Source organism: Giraffa tippelskirchi, chromosome 2 (genome assembly GCF_054371585.1).
Source record: "Giraffa tippelskirchi isolate mGirTip1 chromosome 2, T2T-mGirTip1v1.2.pri, whole genome shotgun sequence".
Classification (NCBI taxonomy): Eukaryota; Metazoa; Chordata; class Mammalia; order Artiodactyla; family Giraffidae; genus Giraffa; species Giraffa tippelskirchi.
The window spans coordinates 129,946,419-129,967,003 of NC_137276.1; the positions used below are offsets into that span (position 1 = coordinate 129,946,419).

The 20,585-nt window shown below is 43.2% G+C and overlaps 2 protein-coding genes and 1 long non-coding RNA gene across 12 annotated transcripts in view; 1 reads left to right on the forward strand and 2 right to left on the reverse strand.

Annotated features, from left to right (window-relative positions):
- LOC145538526 (uncharacterized) overlaps positions 1 to 7,922 on the reverse strand; it is a 93,011-nt gene extending 85,089 nt beyond the window's left edge. For 2 of the 8 annotated variants that reach the window (XR_014076982.1, XR_014076981.1), the window contains exons 1-4: positions 6,131 to 7,904; positions 2,998 to 3,964; positions 2,596 to 2,873; positions 2,166 to 2,491 (exon numbers count right to left, since the gene is read on the reverse strand). This is a non-coding gene — a long non-coding RNA (uncharacterized LOC145538526). Of the gene's footprint in view, positions 1 to 2,165; positions 2,492 to 2,595; positions 2,874 to 2,997; positions 3,965 to 6,130 lie in introns of all 8 variants that reach the window. The other 6 variants (XR_014076983.1, XR_014076984.1, XR_014076977.1 and 3 more) reach the window with 5 other exon arrangements.
- On the forward strand, positions 2,884 to 10,075 carry IL12A (interleukin 12A). Of its 3 annotated transcripts, XM_081570701.1 has the most exons (7): positions 2,884 to 3,079; positions 3,692 to 3,843; positions 6,805 to 6,918; positions 7,268 to 7,309; positions 7,386 to 7,427; positions 7,527 to 7,670; positions 9,386 to 10,075. In XM_081570701.1, exons 1-7 carry the CDS (start codon positions 3,064 to 3,066, stop codon positions 9,539 to 9,541), a joined length of 666 nt encoding a protein of 221 aa, XP_081426827.1. In that variant the 5' UTR covers positions 2,884 to 3,063; the 3' UTR covers positions 9,542 to 10,075. The 3 variants fall into 3 exon arrangements, with proteins under 3 accessions (XP_081426827.1, XP_081426828.1, XP_081426829.1); XM_081570702.1 differs by lacking the exon at positions 7,268 to 7,309 and having other exon boundaries at positions 3,049 to 3,079; positions 9,386 to 9,585; XM_081570703.1 differs by lacking the exon at positions 6,805 to 6,918 and having other exon boundaries at positions 3,049 to 3,079; positions 9,386 to 9,585.
- Positions 10,076 to 15,927: 5,852 nt separating this feature from the next.
- The window catches only part of LOC145539589 (uncharacterized), a 40,799-nt gene continuing 36,141 nt past the window's right edge, over positions 15,928 to 20,585 (reverse strand). The window contains exons 17-18 of the mRNA XM_081573647.1: positions 19,238 to 19,510; positions 15,928 to 17,422 (exon numbers count right to left, since the gene is read on the reverse strand). Of these exons, the coding sequence (XP_081429773.1) occupies positions 17,403 to 17,422; positions 19,238 to 19,510 (293 nt within the window). The 3' untranslated portion in view covers positions 15,928 to 17,402. The remainder of the gene's footprint in view (positions 17,423 to 19,237; positions 19,511 to 20,585) is intronic.

The window sequence follows — 20,585 nt, forward strand, 5'->3', positions numbered from 1 at the left end:
AACCCTACAGTACCTTTATTATCATCATCTTTCAGATAAGGAAACTGAGCTCAGACAGATAAGTAATTTTCACAAGAACACACAGCAAGTAACCAACAGAACCTGGATTCAAACAGTTTAGAGTCCATATTCTTAACCACTGTACTGCTTCCCCATCAACAGGGAGTTACTTTATAGTTTGGCTGCCATTGTGAATGGTATCTTCTTTTTATTACTGTCTATTTATTATCTGGTACATTATTTTTATTATATTTTCTAAAAGGTTGTTACAGATGTAGAGAAATTTAGTTGATTTTTGAAAGTTAGTATTTGTATCCAATGAAGTTTATAGAGTCCATACAGACTAATTCTCTTATTAGTTTAGTATTTGATCTATTCTTTCTGTTGGTTTTTAATATATCAACCATAAATAATGAAAGTTTTGTCTTTTACTTTCCAATTTTAAATCTCTCATTTCTTTTTCTTTCCTTATCTCATTGGCCAAGACTTCCAGTATAGTGCTAGACACCATTTAGTAGTGATCATGGGCAAAGAATGTCTCTTATAGAAAAGTAATGTTATCTCAGAAGAAAGCTGTCCTTTTATCTTGGCTACAGAATGTGCAGCACATCAGAGAACTTTTTGATAGTGTCACAGGTTAGAAACCATGTCTGGTGGCCAAGAATCCATTCTGAGCAGAGGCCCTATGCTCATTTATGCTGCAGAAATTCTTTTTCATAAGAGACAGCCCTTCCAAGGGAGAAATGGCTCAGCTAAACTTGACTTCATTCTGATTTTAAGTATACATAACTCCATCCTAAATCCCCGTGGCAACAGTACAGCTCAACACCCCTTATTTGCTTCACACAACCTGCAGATGCAACTGTTTCTGACAATGCATTGCTATCTATCCCCAAGGGGTAATTCGTAGACCACAGCATTGGAAGGAGCCTTAGAGATCAACTGTGGGTCTCATTTTACACACATCTAAAAGTCCCTATGGTGGGTACCTCATAGCAGATGATCTGCTAAGGGGACTGATGCTAACAAAAGAGAGAGCTGGAATCAGAGGAGGGGTTAACACAGCTTTCTCCTAATTGGTTTCATCACCACATCTTTAGTAAAGGTTGGCCCTGACATGCATTCATGGTAACATCTCAAGGCTTACTATGACCTCATCCATCCAGACTTCAACAGGGATCCAGAGGAAGCACCACTCTTCTCTCCTGTATTCCAAAAGGCTTATCCCTCTACAAGACGAGTGCATCTGCCCAAAGGTGGACACTGGACACTGAAGTCCTGGGGCCATAGTGCAGTCAGATCCATTGGAGGCTCTGAGTGGATGATCAAACACACCCTTCCCTTTCATACATACCCAGGGTGACTAATGCTCGTGGTAGAAATGAGTGAACTGAAAAGTCCCACAGGAACCTCAAACCCAACACATCCAAAGTGGAACTTCTCAGTGTCTCCTCCAAACTCACTCACCTCTTACAGTAACCCCTGTGCAGGAACCAGAACAACCTCTCTTCAGCCATCCTCAGCACCTTCCTATCCTGCTCACCTGAGGAGTTACCAAGTCTTGGTCCCTCCCCACCCTAAGGCTTCCATTGCCCACCCTTGAGTTTCCAATCTGAACAGGGCTTGGTCATGCCCTCCACTCTTGACCCCTGGGACCCATCCCCCGTGTGTATGTGTGTGTTAGTCACTCAGTTATGTCCAATTCTTTGTGACCCTATGGACTGTAGCCCACCAGGCTCCTCTGTCCATGGAATTCTCCAGGCAATACTGGAGTGGGTTGCCATGCCCTCCTTCTCCAGGGGATCTTCCCAACTCAGGGATTGAACCCAGGTTTCCTCCACTGCAGGCAGATTCTTTACCTTTGAGCCACCAGGGAAGCCCCCTTCCTCCACACTACTGCTGATTTTCCCATCATGCAAATGCAACCGCATCTCCTGCCTAAAACCCTAGAAGGCTTCCCACTATTCTCAGCATAATGTACACTTCCCAGCACGGACCCTACTACCCTCACAGCACAGCGCCCTCACCCTTTCCAAACTCACACCCTGTGCAGGACCGCTAGACCACCCCCTTCCTTTACCTTCCCCAACTATGTGTCTGATCCCTGTTCCCTTGACCTAGAAGTGGCATCCCATCTCACCCGCAGCAGTCTAATGTCTACTCACCTGTCAACAATCAAGTCGCAGCTCCCTCCTTCTGGGCGCTTTTGCTGCCTCCTCAACTCCATTGCTCCTTGATGACCTTTCTCCGACTTCTCCTCCATCTGTACATCCATCCCACTAAACTCTAACGATTCTCTCCTGGGCGCTGTAAGAAACTGGATTCTCTAAGAGTAGTTATTGCATAGCCAGTCTGGTTTCATCCCTTTTTGTATTTAAGATGGTACCCAGGAATAAAACACATTGAGTCAGATTTGGTGTGGGAGTGAGCCGAAAGTGACCAGTTCACTGCTGGGTGCCCCTCAGTGTCGCCCTGGCGCACCGTGGACTATCTGAAAAAAATGAATGATGATTGAATGATTTGCCTACCCCCATGCAGAACTAGGCGAGAGGTCAGATCTCATCCTAGATTTGTATGGACAGGGGGTGGCCTTACTCGGTGCTCCGTCGGGAGGGGGCGCTGCGGAGCGGCGGGGCCAGGGCTGGGTAGCTGGGGGCGGGGGGCGTCCGAGGGTGGCGAGCCAGGGGTCGGGCTTGCCAGGGGTCGGGCTTGCCCGGGGACCCCGCGCCGCGACGCTGCGCCGAATTTCACTTTCGTTTTGGGCCAGGCCGGAGGCGGCGGGGCCGTCCCGGAACGACTGCGGCCGGGCGCACGGGGAGTTAATCCGAAAGCGCTCCAGCCCCGCGGGCTAGACTCCACGTGTCATCGAGAAGCTGATGTAGAGAGAGACAGAGAGAGAAAGCAAGCAAGAGATCAGAGTCCCGGGAAAGTCCTGCCGCGCCTCGGGCAATTATAAAAATGTGACCCCTGGGTTAGCCTCCCAACCACCACCCTCACCTGCCGCGTGCACCCGTCTGCGTCCAGCTGCCGGCTCGGTTCCGCGTCCCCGCCGCTCCGCTCAGCATGTGCCCGCTTCGCAGTGAGTAACCAGCCTCGCGCTCGGGTTGGGGGACCGCGACCGGGAGGCAGAAACTTGGGATGGGCTACGTGGAGACTGGAAGACCGCAATCTCGTGCAGAGGAGGAAGGATGCAGGGAGACACTGCGGGCTTATCCTGCGCCCAGTAAGACATCCTCTCTTTTAACCGTGGAACAGCCCCATGAACTAAGTATTATGCCCACTTCACAGATGAGAAACTGAGGCCCCGCAGGATAATTTCTTGCCCAGGCTCCCTTGGCGACACCATTAAGAGGACAGATCCCAGCCAGTCGGCTTCAAAACAAGGCTATGTCTCCCCACTGTTTCCAAAACACTGGGTGGCTGGCCTTGCTTTCCCTCCTCCTAAAAAGGAGACTTTTTCTGGGTGAACTCTGCCCTGCACCCTGGTCTGAACTCACAAGGCCATAGTGTCTGTGAGTTAGCTTCCAACTCTAGAACAGAGCACTGCCCTTCAAGAGCTTGATTCATCATCTCTCAGTTGCTGAAAGAAGATCAGAGGGAGGCTGGTGCCCAGAAGGAGATGGGTGGAGAAGGCCAGAGAGCTGGAAGGTGGAGGTCGGCCTGCTCATTCTTCCCCTGGATTCCCTTGCAGGCCTCCTCCTCATGTCCACCCTGGTCCTCCTCCACCACCTGCCCCACCTCAGTTTGGGCAGGAGCCTCCCCACCACCACAGCAGGCCCAGGAAGAAGTTGCCTCAACTACTCTCAAAACCTGCTGAGGGCCGTCAGCAACACGCTGCAGAAGGTGAGCTTTTCATTGTCCTTGTTCCCACCTTGTTCCCACTGCAGTCTCTCTAGTGAAGGGACATCTCTGAACCCTGGTCACCTGAAGGAACTGCAGGGAAATTGTGGAAGTTAATCAGGAGCTGTCAAGAGAGAAAGAGGGAACTTTACAAATGGCCCAACTATTAGCTAAAGAGTCTCAATGAAATTGTGTCTCCAGAGAAGGCAGGAGAGGTCATAAATTACAATGGCATTCGTTTTGGCTGTGCCTACACAGAGGAAAGTGGATATTTACAGTGTTCCCTGTAGCCTGCCAACAGAGATGGAATTGTGTCAGGCCCACACTGTTCCTCTGACAACTTATCAATCCAGGAAACTGTTATTAGGGGCGGCCTCTGTGCTCCGGGGGGTACAAAGATGAATTGGCCCTGCCCCTCATGCTCCTCGCCAGCTTCCAGTCTGGTGGCTCTCTTTGTTGTTAGAGTAACACATTTCAGGGGGCTTGTAACAGTGCATGTCCAGGCTTCCCTTTCTAGGGGGCGAGTTATCTAATTTTATTTAAAGCTTCAGCCATTTTTTTTAGCTTTCATATTTTAATGCAAAAAAATTTTTTTTCTTCTTCCTGTAAAAATACTCCAACATCTATTGCTTTGGCTGCAACAGCCTAAACTGATATTTTGAAAGATGTCCTTTGACCTTCCTGCTCTCTAGTAAATCTTTCTTGAATATTTCTAGCTTGTTGCTTTATGAATATATTAAAGTAAGCTCAGTGCCACAAGTTCTCCTTAACGAACTCTCCACTCCCCACCCCCCAACCTTTCATAATGGGTTGCCCGTTGTTCCTTACAGTTCAATCCATCTTAATTAAAAAGGCAGCTCACCAAGTGAAAACTGCAGAGATAAGTCCTTTGATTCCTAAAGAAAAGTTTGATATGGGTAAAATTTAGGAGCTCTGATTAAATAGATTAAATATTTAAATAGATGATTAAATATTTAAATAGATGCTTCATGTGAAAAGTTTGACTCTTCTACTCCCAGAGGCAGCACCAAAGGTCAGAAGATCACAGAACTCAATTTGATTTTTTAATATGATTCCTGTGTCAAATTTGCCAGAACAAATCAGCTGGCTACTGGAGAAAACAGAGATAGCAAATGCATGTGCTTCAGGGGCCGTATCCAGCCCACAGATCTATATCTGTGTCTTTTGGCCAGTGTCTTTTATAGTTTATTTTAATTTTTGAGCTTGATGTCATTGAAAAAGTAGACCATTCATATAAGAATCTAGATTCCTAGCTTCTCCTGAAAAGATTTGAAGAACTATAGCAGTTGGACCCACATTTCCAAATATATATATATATATTTGCTCTATTTATTCATTTTTTCATTTAAAAAGTACTTACTGAGTGCCTACTGTATGCCAGGTACTATTTTATAGATTCATCTTTTTTAACAATGCCATAATAATATAGATAATCACTGTTTCATTTTGGAATAAAGGAAGGCAATTATCACAGAAATAAAACTATTGTCTTATTTGGAGATTTTTTTCTTTTTCTTGTTGCAGTGTAGTTGCAAATCTAACTTTTTACAACCTGCTCAGGCCTCCAGGAACAATGTATTCATTTTCTATTGCTGCTGTAACAAATTACTACAAACTTAATGGCTTTAAGCAACACAAACTTATTATCATACAGCTATGGAGGTCAGAAATCCTAAATGGGTCTCACTAGTCTAAAATTAAGGTGTCAGCAGAGCTGTATCTCTTTCTGGAGACTCTAGAGAAGAATTCATTTTCTTGCCTTTTCCAGCGTCTAGAAGCAGCCCACATTCCTTGGTGGCCCCCTTCCATCCTCAAAGCCAGCAAATAAGTCTTTCTCATGCTTAATCTCTCTGACCTTGACTCTCCAGCCTCTCTCTTCCATTTACAAAGACCCAGAGATTACACTAGACCCACACAGACACTCCAGGATAATCTCCCTATTTCAAAGTCAGCTGATTAGCAACCTTAATTTCATCTGCAACCTTAGTTCCTCTTTGCCACATAACGTGACATAGTCTCAGGTTCTAGGGATTGGGAGGTGGATATCTCTGGCGGGGGCATTTTTCTTCCTACCACAGACAGGGTAGCAAGCTTTACTGCTTGCTGCCCACACGTGTCCTGTGATTCTCAAGCTTTGATTCATGGCCCATGCTGTTCCCTCTGCCTGACGATCCCCCTCCTCTGAGGATGTCCAACCTCTGGGGAACCTTTTCATCTCTTTCCACTCCCTTTTCAGAATCTTCTGACCCTTCAATTCAGCCCTTCTCACCTGCCGGCGTGTCCACTGGTCATTTGGGCACTGGCCTGTCTCCACAGCTGAACTGGGAATCCTGGTGGGAATAATACAGTCTCCTTCTTTGTCACATTCCTTAGTACTTAGCATAGCATATATCAGGCTTGTTGAATGGAAAAATGATCTCAATCTTCAGTCAACAAATCATTGACTTCTTAAGCTAAATTTCATAAATATGTTCAGCATGCTTGTAAGATGATGTGTGTGTGTATATACCACACATTAAATCTCCACTTGTTTTCATGGTTGCATGTTTGTTATATCCATCAAGTGGTGACCTTAACAATCCCCCTCTAGAAGCTATACTTGAAAAAGATATTCGTAAAACACAGATGGTTTGGCAAAAGGAAAAAAAAACTGTTTTCACCAGAAGCATGGTATAGAGGCTGATTAGCACAGTCTGTTGAAATGATTTATAGTATTTACATAACGGAAAAACATATCATCTGGAGAAACATGTAGTAAGCAAAAGGAGAGGAGGGAGTGGGAGAGAGTGTCAATGTCCTGTTTCTTTGGTGTTATGAAGACCTTGAATTTTCTACAGGTCAGAGACGGCGGTCAAAGGCAGCCAATTCTTGCTTTGATGCCAGTGTTACGGGGAGCCTGGTGCCTTATTAATATCATAAGCTGAGTTTTTTTATATTTTACAGGCCAGACAAACCCTGGAATTTTACTCCTGCACTTCTGAGGAGATCGATCATGAAGATATCACCAAAGATAAAACCAGCACCGTGGAGGCCTGTTTACCACTGGAATTAGCCACGGTATAGAGGATTTTCCTCCCAAAGCCTATAACATGGTTAAGAGCTGTGCATCAGACCTCATCTTCTTCCAAAAATGTGCATGCTTCTGGGCTCTATCCTCATGGGATGTCAACAGGCCCCATTGTAGAAGTTCAATTTGAAACAAAAATGTGTAAAAATATGTGGTTTTTTACAACTGTGAAATATACGTAACACTACTGAACTATACACTTTAAAATAGTTAAGGTGATAAATCTTATGGTTGTTTTTTACCACATTGAAAAAATTTGATATGTTTGAAGAGTCAAAAAAAATTTATATTAAGAATTAGTATCTTTTTGATGTGTGATTTTTCCTTTTTTTGCTCTAGAATGAGAGTTGCCTGGCTTCCAGAGAGACCTCTTTAATAACTGTAAGTCAGAAAATTGAAGGTTTCAGCTCATATTATGAATTCATATCATTGATATCTCATTATTTTTTTCTTCTAGAATGGGAATTGTCTGGCTTCTGGAAAGACCTCTTTTATGACAGTAAGACACAAGATTCTTTCTTCAAATGCAACACTGGGGTAGGGGGGTGATGTTTTTAGCCCATCTCAATGGTTCCTTCCCCACTTCGTTATCACCCAGACCCTGTGCCTTAGAAGTATCTACGAGGACTTGAAGATGTACCACATGGAGTTCCAGGCCATGAATGCAAAGCTTCTGCTGGATCCTAAGAGGCAGATCTTTCTAGACCAGAACATGCTGGGAGCTATTGCTGAGCTGATGCAGGTAAGACCTCCCGTTCTTCATGCTGAGACAGCCAGCCAGGGTCCCTGATGAAGGGCTCTACTGTCAACCCTTCCTGGATTGGGGGAGGCCTGAAATGCCCCTTTCAAAAGCCAGCTACATAGTAGGGGAGACAGCCTCGAGGGCGCCCTCTAGTGAGAGGGCAACGTGAGCTGATCACATCAAGGAAAGCAGCCTCCTGCTTGTTGATCATGCGGTGTGCCCCAGGCTCTGGGCAAAGATGTTCATACGTGTGCTGTCCCCACGGCAACCACAATGGGTCTGTGGAAAGGAGGAATCCCATGGTTAGAGGGTTGTCCACTTGTCCGAGGTCATACAGCTTGGAAATGGCAGAGGCAGGATTTAAACCTCCATCCAAGGGATTCCACTCCACTCATCTTCTCACACATCTCTAAAACTTCTGCGATGTTCATGACAGGGGCCAGCATGCATAGCTGCAAATACTGTTAGTAAAGACACACTAGTCTAGTGCCTGGATAGGACCCATCCAGAACCAAAATGTGGACATCCACATCCCCACCTGGGGACATCCACAGTGTTACTCAGAGACAAGAACTTGCTTTGTAATTTCCTGAATCACCAGAGCACATGATGCTAGCTGAAACATAGAAATAACCACTTAAGAAAGAGCAGGGTGCTGCTGTGGTGACCAGGGCATGGGATAAATACGGTGTCAAGAATGATTATCTGAAAAGAAATTTATTTTTATTTCATTCTTTTTTTTTTTTTGGTGCCAAATTACTTGTTTGAAAGGCAGTGAACATCATGCAAGTATCAAAGAATGTTACCATCTAGACAGTTGTAGATGACATTTTATTTTCAGGACCAAGAATGGAGTCAGTTCCACCAGTAATCAGACAACTATGCCGAGACATTCTGCACCTCTGTGCCTCAGTTCCTTCCTCTGTGAAATGGGGTGATGACCCACTCTATATTTCTTTTAGGCTTTTTGTGAGGAAGTACAAGCAAAAATGCTGATCATTGTGCAAATATATGAGCTTCCCAGGTGGTGCAGCAGTAAAGAATCTGCCTGCCAATGCAGGAGACCCAAGTTCTATCCCTGAGTCAGGAAGATCCCCTGGCAGAGGAAATATCTACCCACTCCAGTATTCTTGCCTGGATAATCCCATGGACAGAGGCGCCTGATGGGCTAGTCCATGGGGTCACAAAGAGTCGGACACAACTGAGCAACTGAGCACATGTGGTCTTGCGTTGTGTTATCAAATTAAAGGGCTCAAACTGGGAGACCCAGTGCCAGATTTATTTATCTCACACAACTATCTGTAGTCAGCAGGTCTGATACTGACAGTTTCCGATCAGTAGCAATCCATCACCTCCCTATTCTGAAAAGGACATAGCTTCTTAATGTAATGTTCAAAAATTAATTGGATATCACAGCAGATGTCTCTTAACAGAATTGTTCCTTTCTAAAATGCAACTCCCACTGATGATTTTCTAAATAGCTTTCAGGGTCTTTTCAGAGCTCACTGAAGATCCATGTGCTTGGATAATGAGCACTTCTTCTCTCAGGTTCTGCCTGCCCATCTGGCTGGGAGTGGATTTGCGTTGGGTTTAGGAGAGGGAGTGAGGGAGTGGGTTGCAGGCTCTGAGATGTGTATTGGCTTCACCCGTTTTTACAGATGAATGTTTTAATTTTGGAATACCGTATATGTCATGCTCAATATTTATTCTCCTAGGCCCTGAATTTCAACAGTGAGATTGTGCCACAGAAACCCTCCCTGGAAGAACTGGATTTTTACAAGACAAAAGTCAAGCTCTGCATCCTTCTTCATGCCTTCAGAATTCGGGCGGTGACCATCGACAGAATGATGAGCTATCTGAGTTCTTCCTAGAATGCTGAGGTCTCTCCTAACCTTAAAATCATTTTTAGAAAAATTGCAACCAAAGAGATTATAATAGGGCATGGGTTAAGAACTGGGGAGGGGGTGGCTGGACCTGTCCCTACTGAAGCTGGCACAGAATTCTCATGCTTGTTTCCATGAGTCATCTCTCCAGACTTGCAGAATGTGTCTGTTCTAGCCACATGATTCTTTTGATTAAGTCTATTTCATATTTACTAGGGATAAGTTATTTTTATAAGTTTTCATGAGCAAATTGATGAGGGAAAATGTCCCACAGAACGTTTTTTTTTTCCCTTTAAAAGAAGAGCAAGGAATTATAAGCTATTTTAGTACCAAAGTGTTTGTAGAAACAAACACTCAAACATAACTTATTTTAAAGTATTTATTTATATAATTTTGTGTTCATGAAAGCGTGTGAACTAACTTATATTTATTTATGTTATATTTATTAAGATATTTATTGCCAAGTGGATTTGAGATATATCTTATGTTATTCTAAAAATAAAATGAATGAATTAAAAAAAAGTAATTCTGTTTTTCTAATGTGATTGGAATGCTTTGAGTGCTAAAATACACATTGTGGGAAAACTGAAAACTGGTGAAATTTGAAAAAAATCACCTTGGAAAGAATGCCACGATATTCTTGCTCATTTACCAGTTCCTTTAATCCCATATTTTATTTTTTTAACATCTCTAAAAATTTTTTTTATTTATCTATTGGCTCTGCTGGATCTTTGTTTCTGCGTGTGAGTTTTCTCTAGTTGCAGAAAGTGACTGGGGGCTATTCTCTAGTTGCGGTGCACAGGCTTCTGTTCACCGTGGCTTCTCTTATTGTGGGGCATAGGCTCTAGAGCACGAGCTCAGTAATTGGGGTGCATGGGCTTAGTTGCTCTGTGGCATGTAATCTGAATCTTTCCAGGCCCAGGGATCGAACCCATGTCCCATGCATTAGCAGGCAGATTCTTAATCACTGGACCACCAGGGAAGTCCTTTAATCTCATATTTTAAAGGGAGCCTCATAAGACTGATCTACTTTAATACTGAGGCTGTTTGAGTGAAATTACAGCTTGTGAGAATGTACTTTATTAGTTTTTTTCAACATCTGAATCTAAAATACATAAAAATGTTTTTCCCTATTAACCACAGCCCAGTAACACACTGTGCATTAGCCAAATACATAATAACATCCTCCAACTGGGAAAAACATCATTAAGAGGCTTTCTAGTTACATTATTCTAATTTTTGTAACCCCTTAGTCTTTCAGGGGAGAATTGTTTCTAAATTACAATAAGAAAAATTCTCCCTTTGCTTTAAATTATATAGAACTCCTGCCCGAACCACATGGATAATAGCCTTGCTCTGGCTTAAGAGATGTGCTTTTTAATTCTTTAAACAATGAGAATTTTAAAAGATTTACCTGATGGAATACCATGTAATTTTCGAACTCTGTTAATCACATGCCTCCTTAATATGAAAAGGCCATAAGGAATGGACTATTCAGAGCCCATCCCTGTCCCCGTATCTTTTCTCAGGTGAGTCCTCCCCTCAGAACTCAATTCGTATCCCAGTGAACAGGGAGGGGAGTGTATATGGCCAGCTCAGGTCCTCACCTGTGGAGAGATGTACTCATTTTTCAGAGTCTCCCCCCGCCAAGTTGATGTACAATTGGATAGAAATCGTCAAGCTAAGATCCCATCACATGGCTCCTCTTCTTTAGGGACTCCTCCTCAAGCTTGGATGGCCAGCAGGTGATTCACAAATAAGAGTTTCTTGCCTTTGAGTACTGGGTTTGGGGCAGCTGGCTTTGATCATGGCAATAACTCAGTGGATTTGATGGACTGGCACCGTTGAGTTGCTGGTATCCCACCCCAGCCCCTCCTTGGAATGGCAAGGTTGTCTGGCCGGTTGTCTGTGCCTGGAAATGAGGACAAGCAAGACTCTCGACTGTGCTATAGACTGGGTTTATACAAAGGATCACAGGTGTCTCCTTGGTTCCAGAAATTGCCATGACATATCCTTTAAAAACATTACTAGCCCAAGAAACATCTTCACAACAAAGTCCATTCTTCACTACTGGACCAGTTTTCTGGTTTTTCTCAGTTAAGCCTAGTCTGCCGTTTACAACTTGTATGACATGAGCATGTTGTTCTGACCTCTCCCTACCCATTTTCTCTTCTAAGAAGTGAAGATAGGGACTTCTCTGGTGGTCCAATGGTTAGGGCTCTGTGCTTCCAGTACTGGGGCTACCGGTTCAGTCCCTGGTCAGGGAACTAAGATCCTGCGAGCTGTGAGGCACACGCCCTCTAAAAAGTGAAGGTAATACTAGAACCTACCTCAAAGGATCAGATGAAGGGTTACATGCAGCAACTCCTACAAAGCATTACCAGTGCACCTGGCATGTAATGCTGCTGCTGCTGCTAAGTCGCGTCAGTCGTGTCCGACTCTGTGTGACCCCATAGACGGCAGCCCACCAGGCTCCCCCGTCCCTGGGATTCTCCAGGCAAGAGTACTGGAGTGGGTTGCCATTTCCTTCTCCAGGGCATGAAAGTGAAAAGTGAAAGTGGAGTCGCTCAGTCGTGTCCGACTCAGTGACCCCATGGACTGCAGCCCGCCAGGCTCCTCCGTTCATGGGATTTTCCAGGCAAGAGTAGTGGAGTGGGGTGCCATTGCCTTCTCCCTGGCATGTAATATGTACACAATAAATGGAAGCAATTTTTGATCATGATTATTAGCCCTCGGGTTTGGTGATGGGCCAAATGGGTTAAAACTCTCTTTGCTACTATTTTCATGTGTGAAATTCAGAAAACTGTAGCCCTATTTCACAGCACTATTGTGAGGACTGAATGACTCAGTACACTGCTGGCCTCTAGTCTGCACTCAACATCAAGGTTTTAAAATTGTTAGATCATTTGCTTGAAGACCTCAGTGATGCCTTGTCCTGCCAGGGCAGTCGCCTACTGGGGGCCTTCAGCAGAGGAGACTGTCTGGCACAAGACACAATGGCAAACAATCAGGGTCCTACCTTCCCAGAGCAGAGGGTGGGGAACAAGGTAACTTAGGAAGACTGAGGTCCCTCCTAAAAATAGGTCTCAGATCTAGCCTGTTAGAGAAATTTGATAACAGATCACTTTTTAAAAAGGAAATAAGAATGACTGAATTAACATAAAATGATAACAATTAACATAAAAAAAACAGCTGACAGTGGCCCCACTGAAGGCCCAGAGCTTTGGGGAAAAGGGGTCAGTTCTGCGGAGTGATTTGGCCAGATAGCCACAGGTGGGTATGTTACAACTCAGGAGATGCACAAGGGCCTTAGAAACCCTCATGAGGAAAGAAACCGTGGGAGTCAAAAGGGAGAATGTCTGTATTCCTTTAAAAGTCACATATAGAATCCCTGATCCCTAGTGTGACGGTATTAGGGTGGGGCCTTTAGGAGGTTAGGTCATAGTGGGATTAGTGCCCTTGTAAGAAGAGACTTGGAGGGGACTTCCCTAGTGGTCCAGTGGTTAAGACTCTGCCTTCCAATGCAGAGGGCACAGGTTGGATCCCTTCAGGGAATTAAGATACCACGTGACTTGAGGTGTGGCAAAAGAAAAAAAAAAGGTTTGTGTTAATAAAGTTAAAAATAAATAGAGACTTGGAGAGGTCTCCCCCAACCCCAATGTGAGGACACAATAATAAGGCGACCTGCTGCAAATCTGAGAAAGTTTTCACCAGACACCAAATCCGCCAGTACCCTGATCCTGGACTTCCCAACTTCCAGAACTTTGAGGAACACACTTCTGTTGTTTAAGCCATTCAGTCTGTGGTATTTTGTTGCAGCAGTCTGAGCTGACTGAGAAAACTTTCAAATAAGGAAGAAAGTCCAACCATATTTTTCAAAAATTGAATTGCATCAACTTTTCGGTTGACATTTATTAGGTCAGAACAACTCAAAACTTTTAGTTATTTTATGTATCTTTTAGTATGATGTTAAAATTATGAGTATAAATTATGACATCAATGTAACATCAGAGACAATACACTCAAGTAACCTTTTTCTAGAAGCAACAGGAACTAATGCTTACTCCATGCTTACTAAGTACCAAGCATGTTTCTATAAGTGTTTATACCACAAATGCACAGAATCCTCTCAAAAACCCTGTTAGGACGCACCATTGCCTTCCTCTTTTCATAGATGAGGAAATAAAGCAAGAGACCATGGAGGCTTACACAGTAAGTAGTAGACGCTGGTATATGAGCCCAGGCGGCCTGGTTCTGGCCTGTGCTTGCAACCCGTACCTTCTGCTTCTCATAATCAGGTCACAGGTTTCCCCGGTGATTCAGTGGTAAAGAATCTGTCTGCAATGCAGAAGCTGCAGGAGACATGGGTTTGATCCCTGGGTCAGGAAGATCCCCTGGAGAAGGAAATGGCAACCCACTCCAGTATTCTTGCCTGGGAAATCCCATGGACAGAGGACTCTGGTGGGCTACAGTCCATAGGGTTGCAAAAGAGCTGGACACAGCTTAGCGACTAAATAACAATTTGGGTCACAATAAGTCATCATAACCATGTAAACAGCATCAAAGTTAGTTATACTTCTCCTCTCTCCCTCACTACACTGTGAGAGATGCAAGTACAGGAAAGGTCATGTCACTCATATATTTGTGTACTTAACGCCCTGGCACTTAAAAATGGTAGAGAGAAAAAGGCAAATTTTCATGAGTTCCCACGTTTCTCATTTTTAACCTATGAATAAATAAGAAAGTCTTCTAAAAATCAAATTATTTCCAATCACACAAAAAAATTATAAAATGCATATGTTCCCTTGGCTCAAAACAATTATACCTGCTCAGAATGGGAGAACACCTGTAAAAGTCACCAAGGCTCTTCCTAGTTTCAGTTTCCTGGCTTAAAACAAAGGTCTATTTCTTGCCTAAGAAACAGGCTCATTGTGGATCAGCTGGGCGCTCTGCTCCGCTGTTCTCTTCCAGAACCCAGGCTGCCGGAGCATCAGCTGTCACGTGCTCTCATCACTACAGAGGGAAAGGCAGGCTGGAAGGCCTCTACAGGGTAGATGATTTAAATACCTGACATATCTATGGTCTGGGATTATGTGGTCCATCAGGAGCAATGTGCCACCGAAGTATTACCAGCGAACTGGAAATGGGGTTATTTCCCATTGCAGATGTCATAGGTACAAGCTACAAGAGACCCAGTCATCTCAATGGCTGGTTCACACACTGCTCAACAGGAGCCAGTCAGGGGTCCAGCAGGGCGCCTCAACAACCCTGCATCAGCCCTGAGTAACCCCCCAAACAAGAGCAGTGCCACTTCTGAATGCTTCACCAATGCAGCTTCCAGGTGAGACTTCCTTTCACAAAAAGCTCCTCCAGCTAAAGAAAACATGGAACTCATCCAAGCCCCTCCCTGCAGTTTTTATGTCACAAAACCATCTTGTAGATTTCCCAACTTGCTTGAAAACAAAACACTGCTATAAATGCACAGATAAGACCCCCTTCTAAAAATGAAACTCATGCCAAAGGTTTGAGTTTGCACACAGCAAGAATGGACTTCTGCAGAATAAAGATGGCAGCCTAACTCAGGGCTGCTTAACTAGGAATTTACAACATGATTGGAGTAAATTGGATTTAAGTCCTCTGGAAGCTCCAGGCTGGAGGTCTCAGTTAAGAAAAGCAGGAAGAACTTCAGAACTCTGCACTCAGAATTCTACCCCAGGGCCTCTGTTAAGTAGCAGCAGCCACAGAGCCATTATTAGAAATGCTCAAACCCCAGTGTGTGGGCTGGAAGAGATGCACTCCCAGCAGTTGGGATCTCCACCTTCAGCAAGCAGCAGGCTGCTTCACCCTGAGGACTTCCAGCAATGGCAACAGGCTGGACCAACTGCTGAAAACAACCATCCTCATGAGAACACACTTCAATTCAGCAAAGATGGTGTCCTCTTTAGAAAATGGAGTGAAAATACTTCCACTTGACAAAGCAGGGGAGAAAGCCTGTCCCCTAAAGCCACCTCTCAAAATAACAAAACATGTCCCAAATGTGCAGGAAAATCCTATTACAGAGACACACAGGTAAGGAGCTCATTATGAATACACCTGATTTTAAATAAAAACATACCTTCCCATGCACAGGTGGGAGAACACTCATTCCTGGAGTCATTCCTGGAGGGGGAAAGGTTAAGGGATGTGGGGGTGCTCCTGAATCTGTGAAAACTCCTGGGTTAGTTGCCCCTGCTTTACCCTCACTCAACTTTACTCCAAGAACTGGGTCTAGGAACAAAACCAACTAATGCCCAAACAGCCAAGATAATAACAATCAAGGAAGATGATGCTTTAAAAAGTAATCTGTAAGTAAATAATAACACAAAGAAGACATATTTGCACTGTACAAATGCAGATTTATTGTTCTTCCCTTTATCCACAGTAGGAAAAAGGTTGGAAATTGTTAGGAAACCAGCTTATATACAAAGCACCTCTGAAATGATGATTTTCTTTGGAAAACAACTTACAAAAAATAATAAACACTTAAAAAATTCAAGACCTTTAAGTATTTTACATTTCTGAATGTTAAAACTCCATGTGTTTCCTGAAATATAGAACAATTAAAAAAAAACCTCATAAAGTGACACTGATTTGAATTCCACTGGATCCCTGATCATTAATAATATCAATACGTTCTTCCTTATAAAGTGAATTTGCTCTTCACAGGCAAAGCTATAAAGTATTAATTTGATTAATTCATTGAGATTGAATTTACTCTCCAGCTACTGTCTATAGGAGACTAATGGTAATTTATAGTTTCTTCAAATAAGTTAACAAAACATATCCAAAATGTTAATCACCATATGCATGATTCTGGGAGAGCGACAGTATCTATACATAAAAAAAAAAAAAGATTTCACCCATTAACAAGAGCCAATATGGCCCATGATTCCCTGGGGCAAGTCCTCTTCGAGAAGAGATGACAATGTTCCTTGGTCCTGACTAAGGCTATTTCTGAGTGTCATTTCCGCACTGCCCGCCCCCCGCCCTCAACCCTCCCAGAAGTAAACAATCCAGGGTCAAGGTCAAGAAATGCAGTGCTTGGTGATTTCAGAAGGTTGATGAAATCTGCAGGGACTCTGACAATGGACCCAGGTGAACTTCCCCAGTGAGATGAGGCCAACACCTGAGTGTTTGCACCAACCCGGATGGGGACAAGATTATAATCCTTTCTAATGACCCTAGGGCCAGGTTTTTGTTTTGATTTAATGGTTTAACAGACCACCAGCCAGAGTGGTTAGTAATATGAGACCTGGAAATCACACCCCACATAAAAAGACATACTGGACCCGGCAGCACATGAATGTCTGACTGCGTGGGAGCTAAAAGAACAGGAGCCTCTCTTCATCATTAATGACATGAGGAAAAAAAGCTAAGTGAAATTGGTGCAATTTAAGTACTCCACCACTTAATTGCTAAAAAAATATGTTCCAAACACTTGATATGAATTTCATAGTTCACAGACTCCAGTAGGAAAATTACCACATTTCTCGCTTGACTGCTGTTGAGTCATTTTAGGCACCCTTTATAAGTGTGTGTTTGGGTGGGGAAGCCAGGTGGGATGGTGAGAGTGGGAGGTACAAAAAAAAATTCTTGATATTATAGAGGGTTTTTTTTTCTTTCCCAAGGCTTCCAAATATTTCACATTCCCTTTGCCCCTGAATAATGTGAGCTGCAAGTGGTCTGTGAAAGGAGCTGCTTCCACAGGCTGCATAGCTCTGGGTCCCGAAGTCCGTGCCTTATTACCACGGAGACAGTCTTTGAAGGCGGAAGTTCCTGAGGCTTCCTTTTCCAGCTCATCTTTGAAACCTCACGTTTCCTGTAAGAAGCCTAACAAGGGAGAGAAATGAATTAGGGATTCATTGTTGTGGGGAAAGAGCATATGCGTTTAAAGAAAGTCACTTGTCCATTTCAAAAAGGAACTGCTGGAGTGGCTGGATTTTCCTGAGATGAAGATAAACCCATGCAATTTTTTAAGACTGCAGTTATAAGACACTAAAATGCCCTGATAAAGACACAAAAGTCAGCCAATCCCAGATATTTTGGCTACAGGAGGGCAGAAAACACTGGAAATTTTCTGGTTTTTTGTTCGTTTGTAACTCACTGAAGATTTTTCCCTTATTCAATGACAAATTGGACTAATAAGTTTTTATGATCCATTTCATTGCCAAAAAATGTCACAAATCCTTATTCAGCTTTACGTGGCAGCAAGTCAAGCATCCAGTGAAGTCAAGAGCAGATAAAAACAAAACGACAAATAACCACCCATTCTACAGGATCTGTGAGATGGTCAGATTTCCAAGCCTTCCTTTGATGGAAGAGGCTATGATTGTTTGCTTATCACAGCAGAGGCCAGTACTGTCAATAGGCAGAAGTGCCTATATGCAAATAAGGAGATTTCCACATGTGGGCCTCAGTGATTTACATAATTTCAACATATTCAAGGAAAAGAAATTTGATATTGAAACTGGCTATACTATTGGCTTTCAGCTCTTGCATCTAAACTGGTGGGGGCGTTCAGAAAGCTTGGTGTGGAACCTGACAGCATCCTCAGAGGTCACCCCAGACTTTAACTTTTCATATAAGCTTTTGGGGTGGCTGACACACTTTTACATTCTTTAAGGACCAAAAAGTCCAAATAGAATTCCAAATAAAAACCTCTCTCTGACTTGCTTCCGAGAGGTAACACAGCATTTGTTAATCGTGGTAACAATACATATTAATAATAATCCAAGTTGTGAATTGGTTTGACCTTGGGTCTAACAATATGCTAAGTCAAGCCACAAAAAAAGAAGTGCTTCAAAACAAAGGAAGGAACCCTGTGGTTTTCTGGACTGAGACCAGAAACAACTCCCTTTAGCTCTCTGTTCTCATCTTTGCTGCTGGAGGCTCACTAGTGCCACCAAGTGGAGCACTGCATCAACACCACAGGAAGTCTGGAAGGCTCAAGGCTTCCAGTTAGGTCTCCAGTTAAGGACATTATCAATGGACCTGAGTTTGAGCAGACTCCAGGATATAGTGAAAGACAGGGAAGCCTGGCATGCAGCCGCTCGTGGGGTCTGCAAGAGTCGGACATGACTGAGCAACTGAACAACAAAGGACATTATCTACTCCTGCCTGAGTCTCACTGCCTGAACCTGGAGCTTTTATATGCATTATCTCTTTTCATTCTCACAACAGACCTAGGACATTGGGAGTTTCACATCCATTTGACAGATGAGAACATAGAGGCTTTAGGTGAGGTAAGGAATTTGCTTAATCATCGATATATTGCACAGCACAGGGAATATAGCCAATATTTTATAACTGTAAATAGAATATAACCTATAAAAATTGTGAAACACTACATTGTACACCCGTACCTTACTGTATATCAAGTATACTTCAATTAAAAAAAAGAAGCAAAAAACAAATCTGCTTGGTCACAAACCTAGCTAGCACTTGAGATGGTATTCAAATGCTTCCTCTGATGCCACACGTGAATCACCTTTACTTAGATTATGACCCATGTGCTTACTGAGGAGCATTTGCACAATCTTCTGAACCTGAGCTTAGACGTGACCAACACATTTTAGAGTATAAATTTGCTATTTGCAAAGACACAGCTTTACCCCAAGTAAATGACTAAGATAATTTTCTGCTTACCTCTCAGCACATCTTGGACTTCAACCGAATCAACATTTTTTAAGCAGTTACATAAATTCTGAGCTGTGGCATTACTCTGCTCCTTTTCTTGCCACTTCTTCAGCATCTTAAACTTACTGATCGTAACATCGTCTTCCTTCTCCCGGATAGCATCGATTTCGCTAATATTCAGCTTCAGGTTGGCAATGGCAATCTTTAACCACTCCTTCCCCAGCGTCTCAGCAAGGTTAAACAACTGAGTGTCTGTTAACAGGGTTTTAGTCTTCACCCCATCTAAAAGCACACGAAGAATTCAGTAGTTTCTCTCAACACTTCATTTATAGTCATTGACAATGAAAATGTATTCTCTTTATATAAAAAAGGAAACCATGATTTGAAACTCTAACTGCTTTTAAAATAAATTTAAGTGCCCAAAAAATCCCTGCTTTCTAAACTATTTGAAGAACCAAAGGGAATGATTACACATAAGGTTGAACTGGGGTATAATGATCACAAGGATAATTCAATGATTCAGGGATGAAATTGTTTTACAAAGCTGCACAAATAAGGCTGGAGGAAAAAAAAATCAGGCACCAAAAATAATTTATGTGGCTCAAAAAGAAAAATATACAACTTTTCCCTTTGCCCATCTCTGTATCTTCACATACAAAGTGCTACCTTTAGTGGTCACTAAAGAGGGCAGCAAGAGATATGAACTGCAGTCTCCATTCTGCCATCTCCTGGCATTAGGGGGAAAAGCATATTCCACAGAAAAGTCAGGGCATAGTGTCTGTAATATCAGTATCTGCTGTTCACTAAGAAACCATGTCATCATTCTGGAAGGGATTATGTTTACCAATGCAAACCAGTGCCCCAATACAAAATACCAGCCCCAGCTGGGTTTTCTATGTTCACACTTTTCAGATGGTTGTGCTACAATGCAGCAAAGCTCACCAGGTGTCGAGTCTCATTAAGGATACTCCAGGCCTTACAAACCCTGGAGGTTCCATGAGAAGAGGGTGAGAGGAAGAATCTTTCCTGCCCCTCCTCCAGAGCCATAACACTTCACTCATCTAGAGCCAATAGTCTAATGAAGGGAACCTAACATTTATATTGAACCCTAAACCACTTAACTCAAGAATGGTTTCTAAAGGATGGCCACTGCCCCCTAGTGGTATTCTAACGCATGTGGCTTGTGTTCCTCTCCAACTGCTACAAGAGAAACCACACAGCGAATCCATCCATCCAAGATCCAAGTTCTCAGGATCACCCCCAAACCTATTGTGTCAGATTCTGTATCTAAATTTTAACCAGATCTCAAAGTGACTCAGTTAAGAGATGACTATATTTTAAAAAGCAATATGGTGAT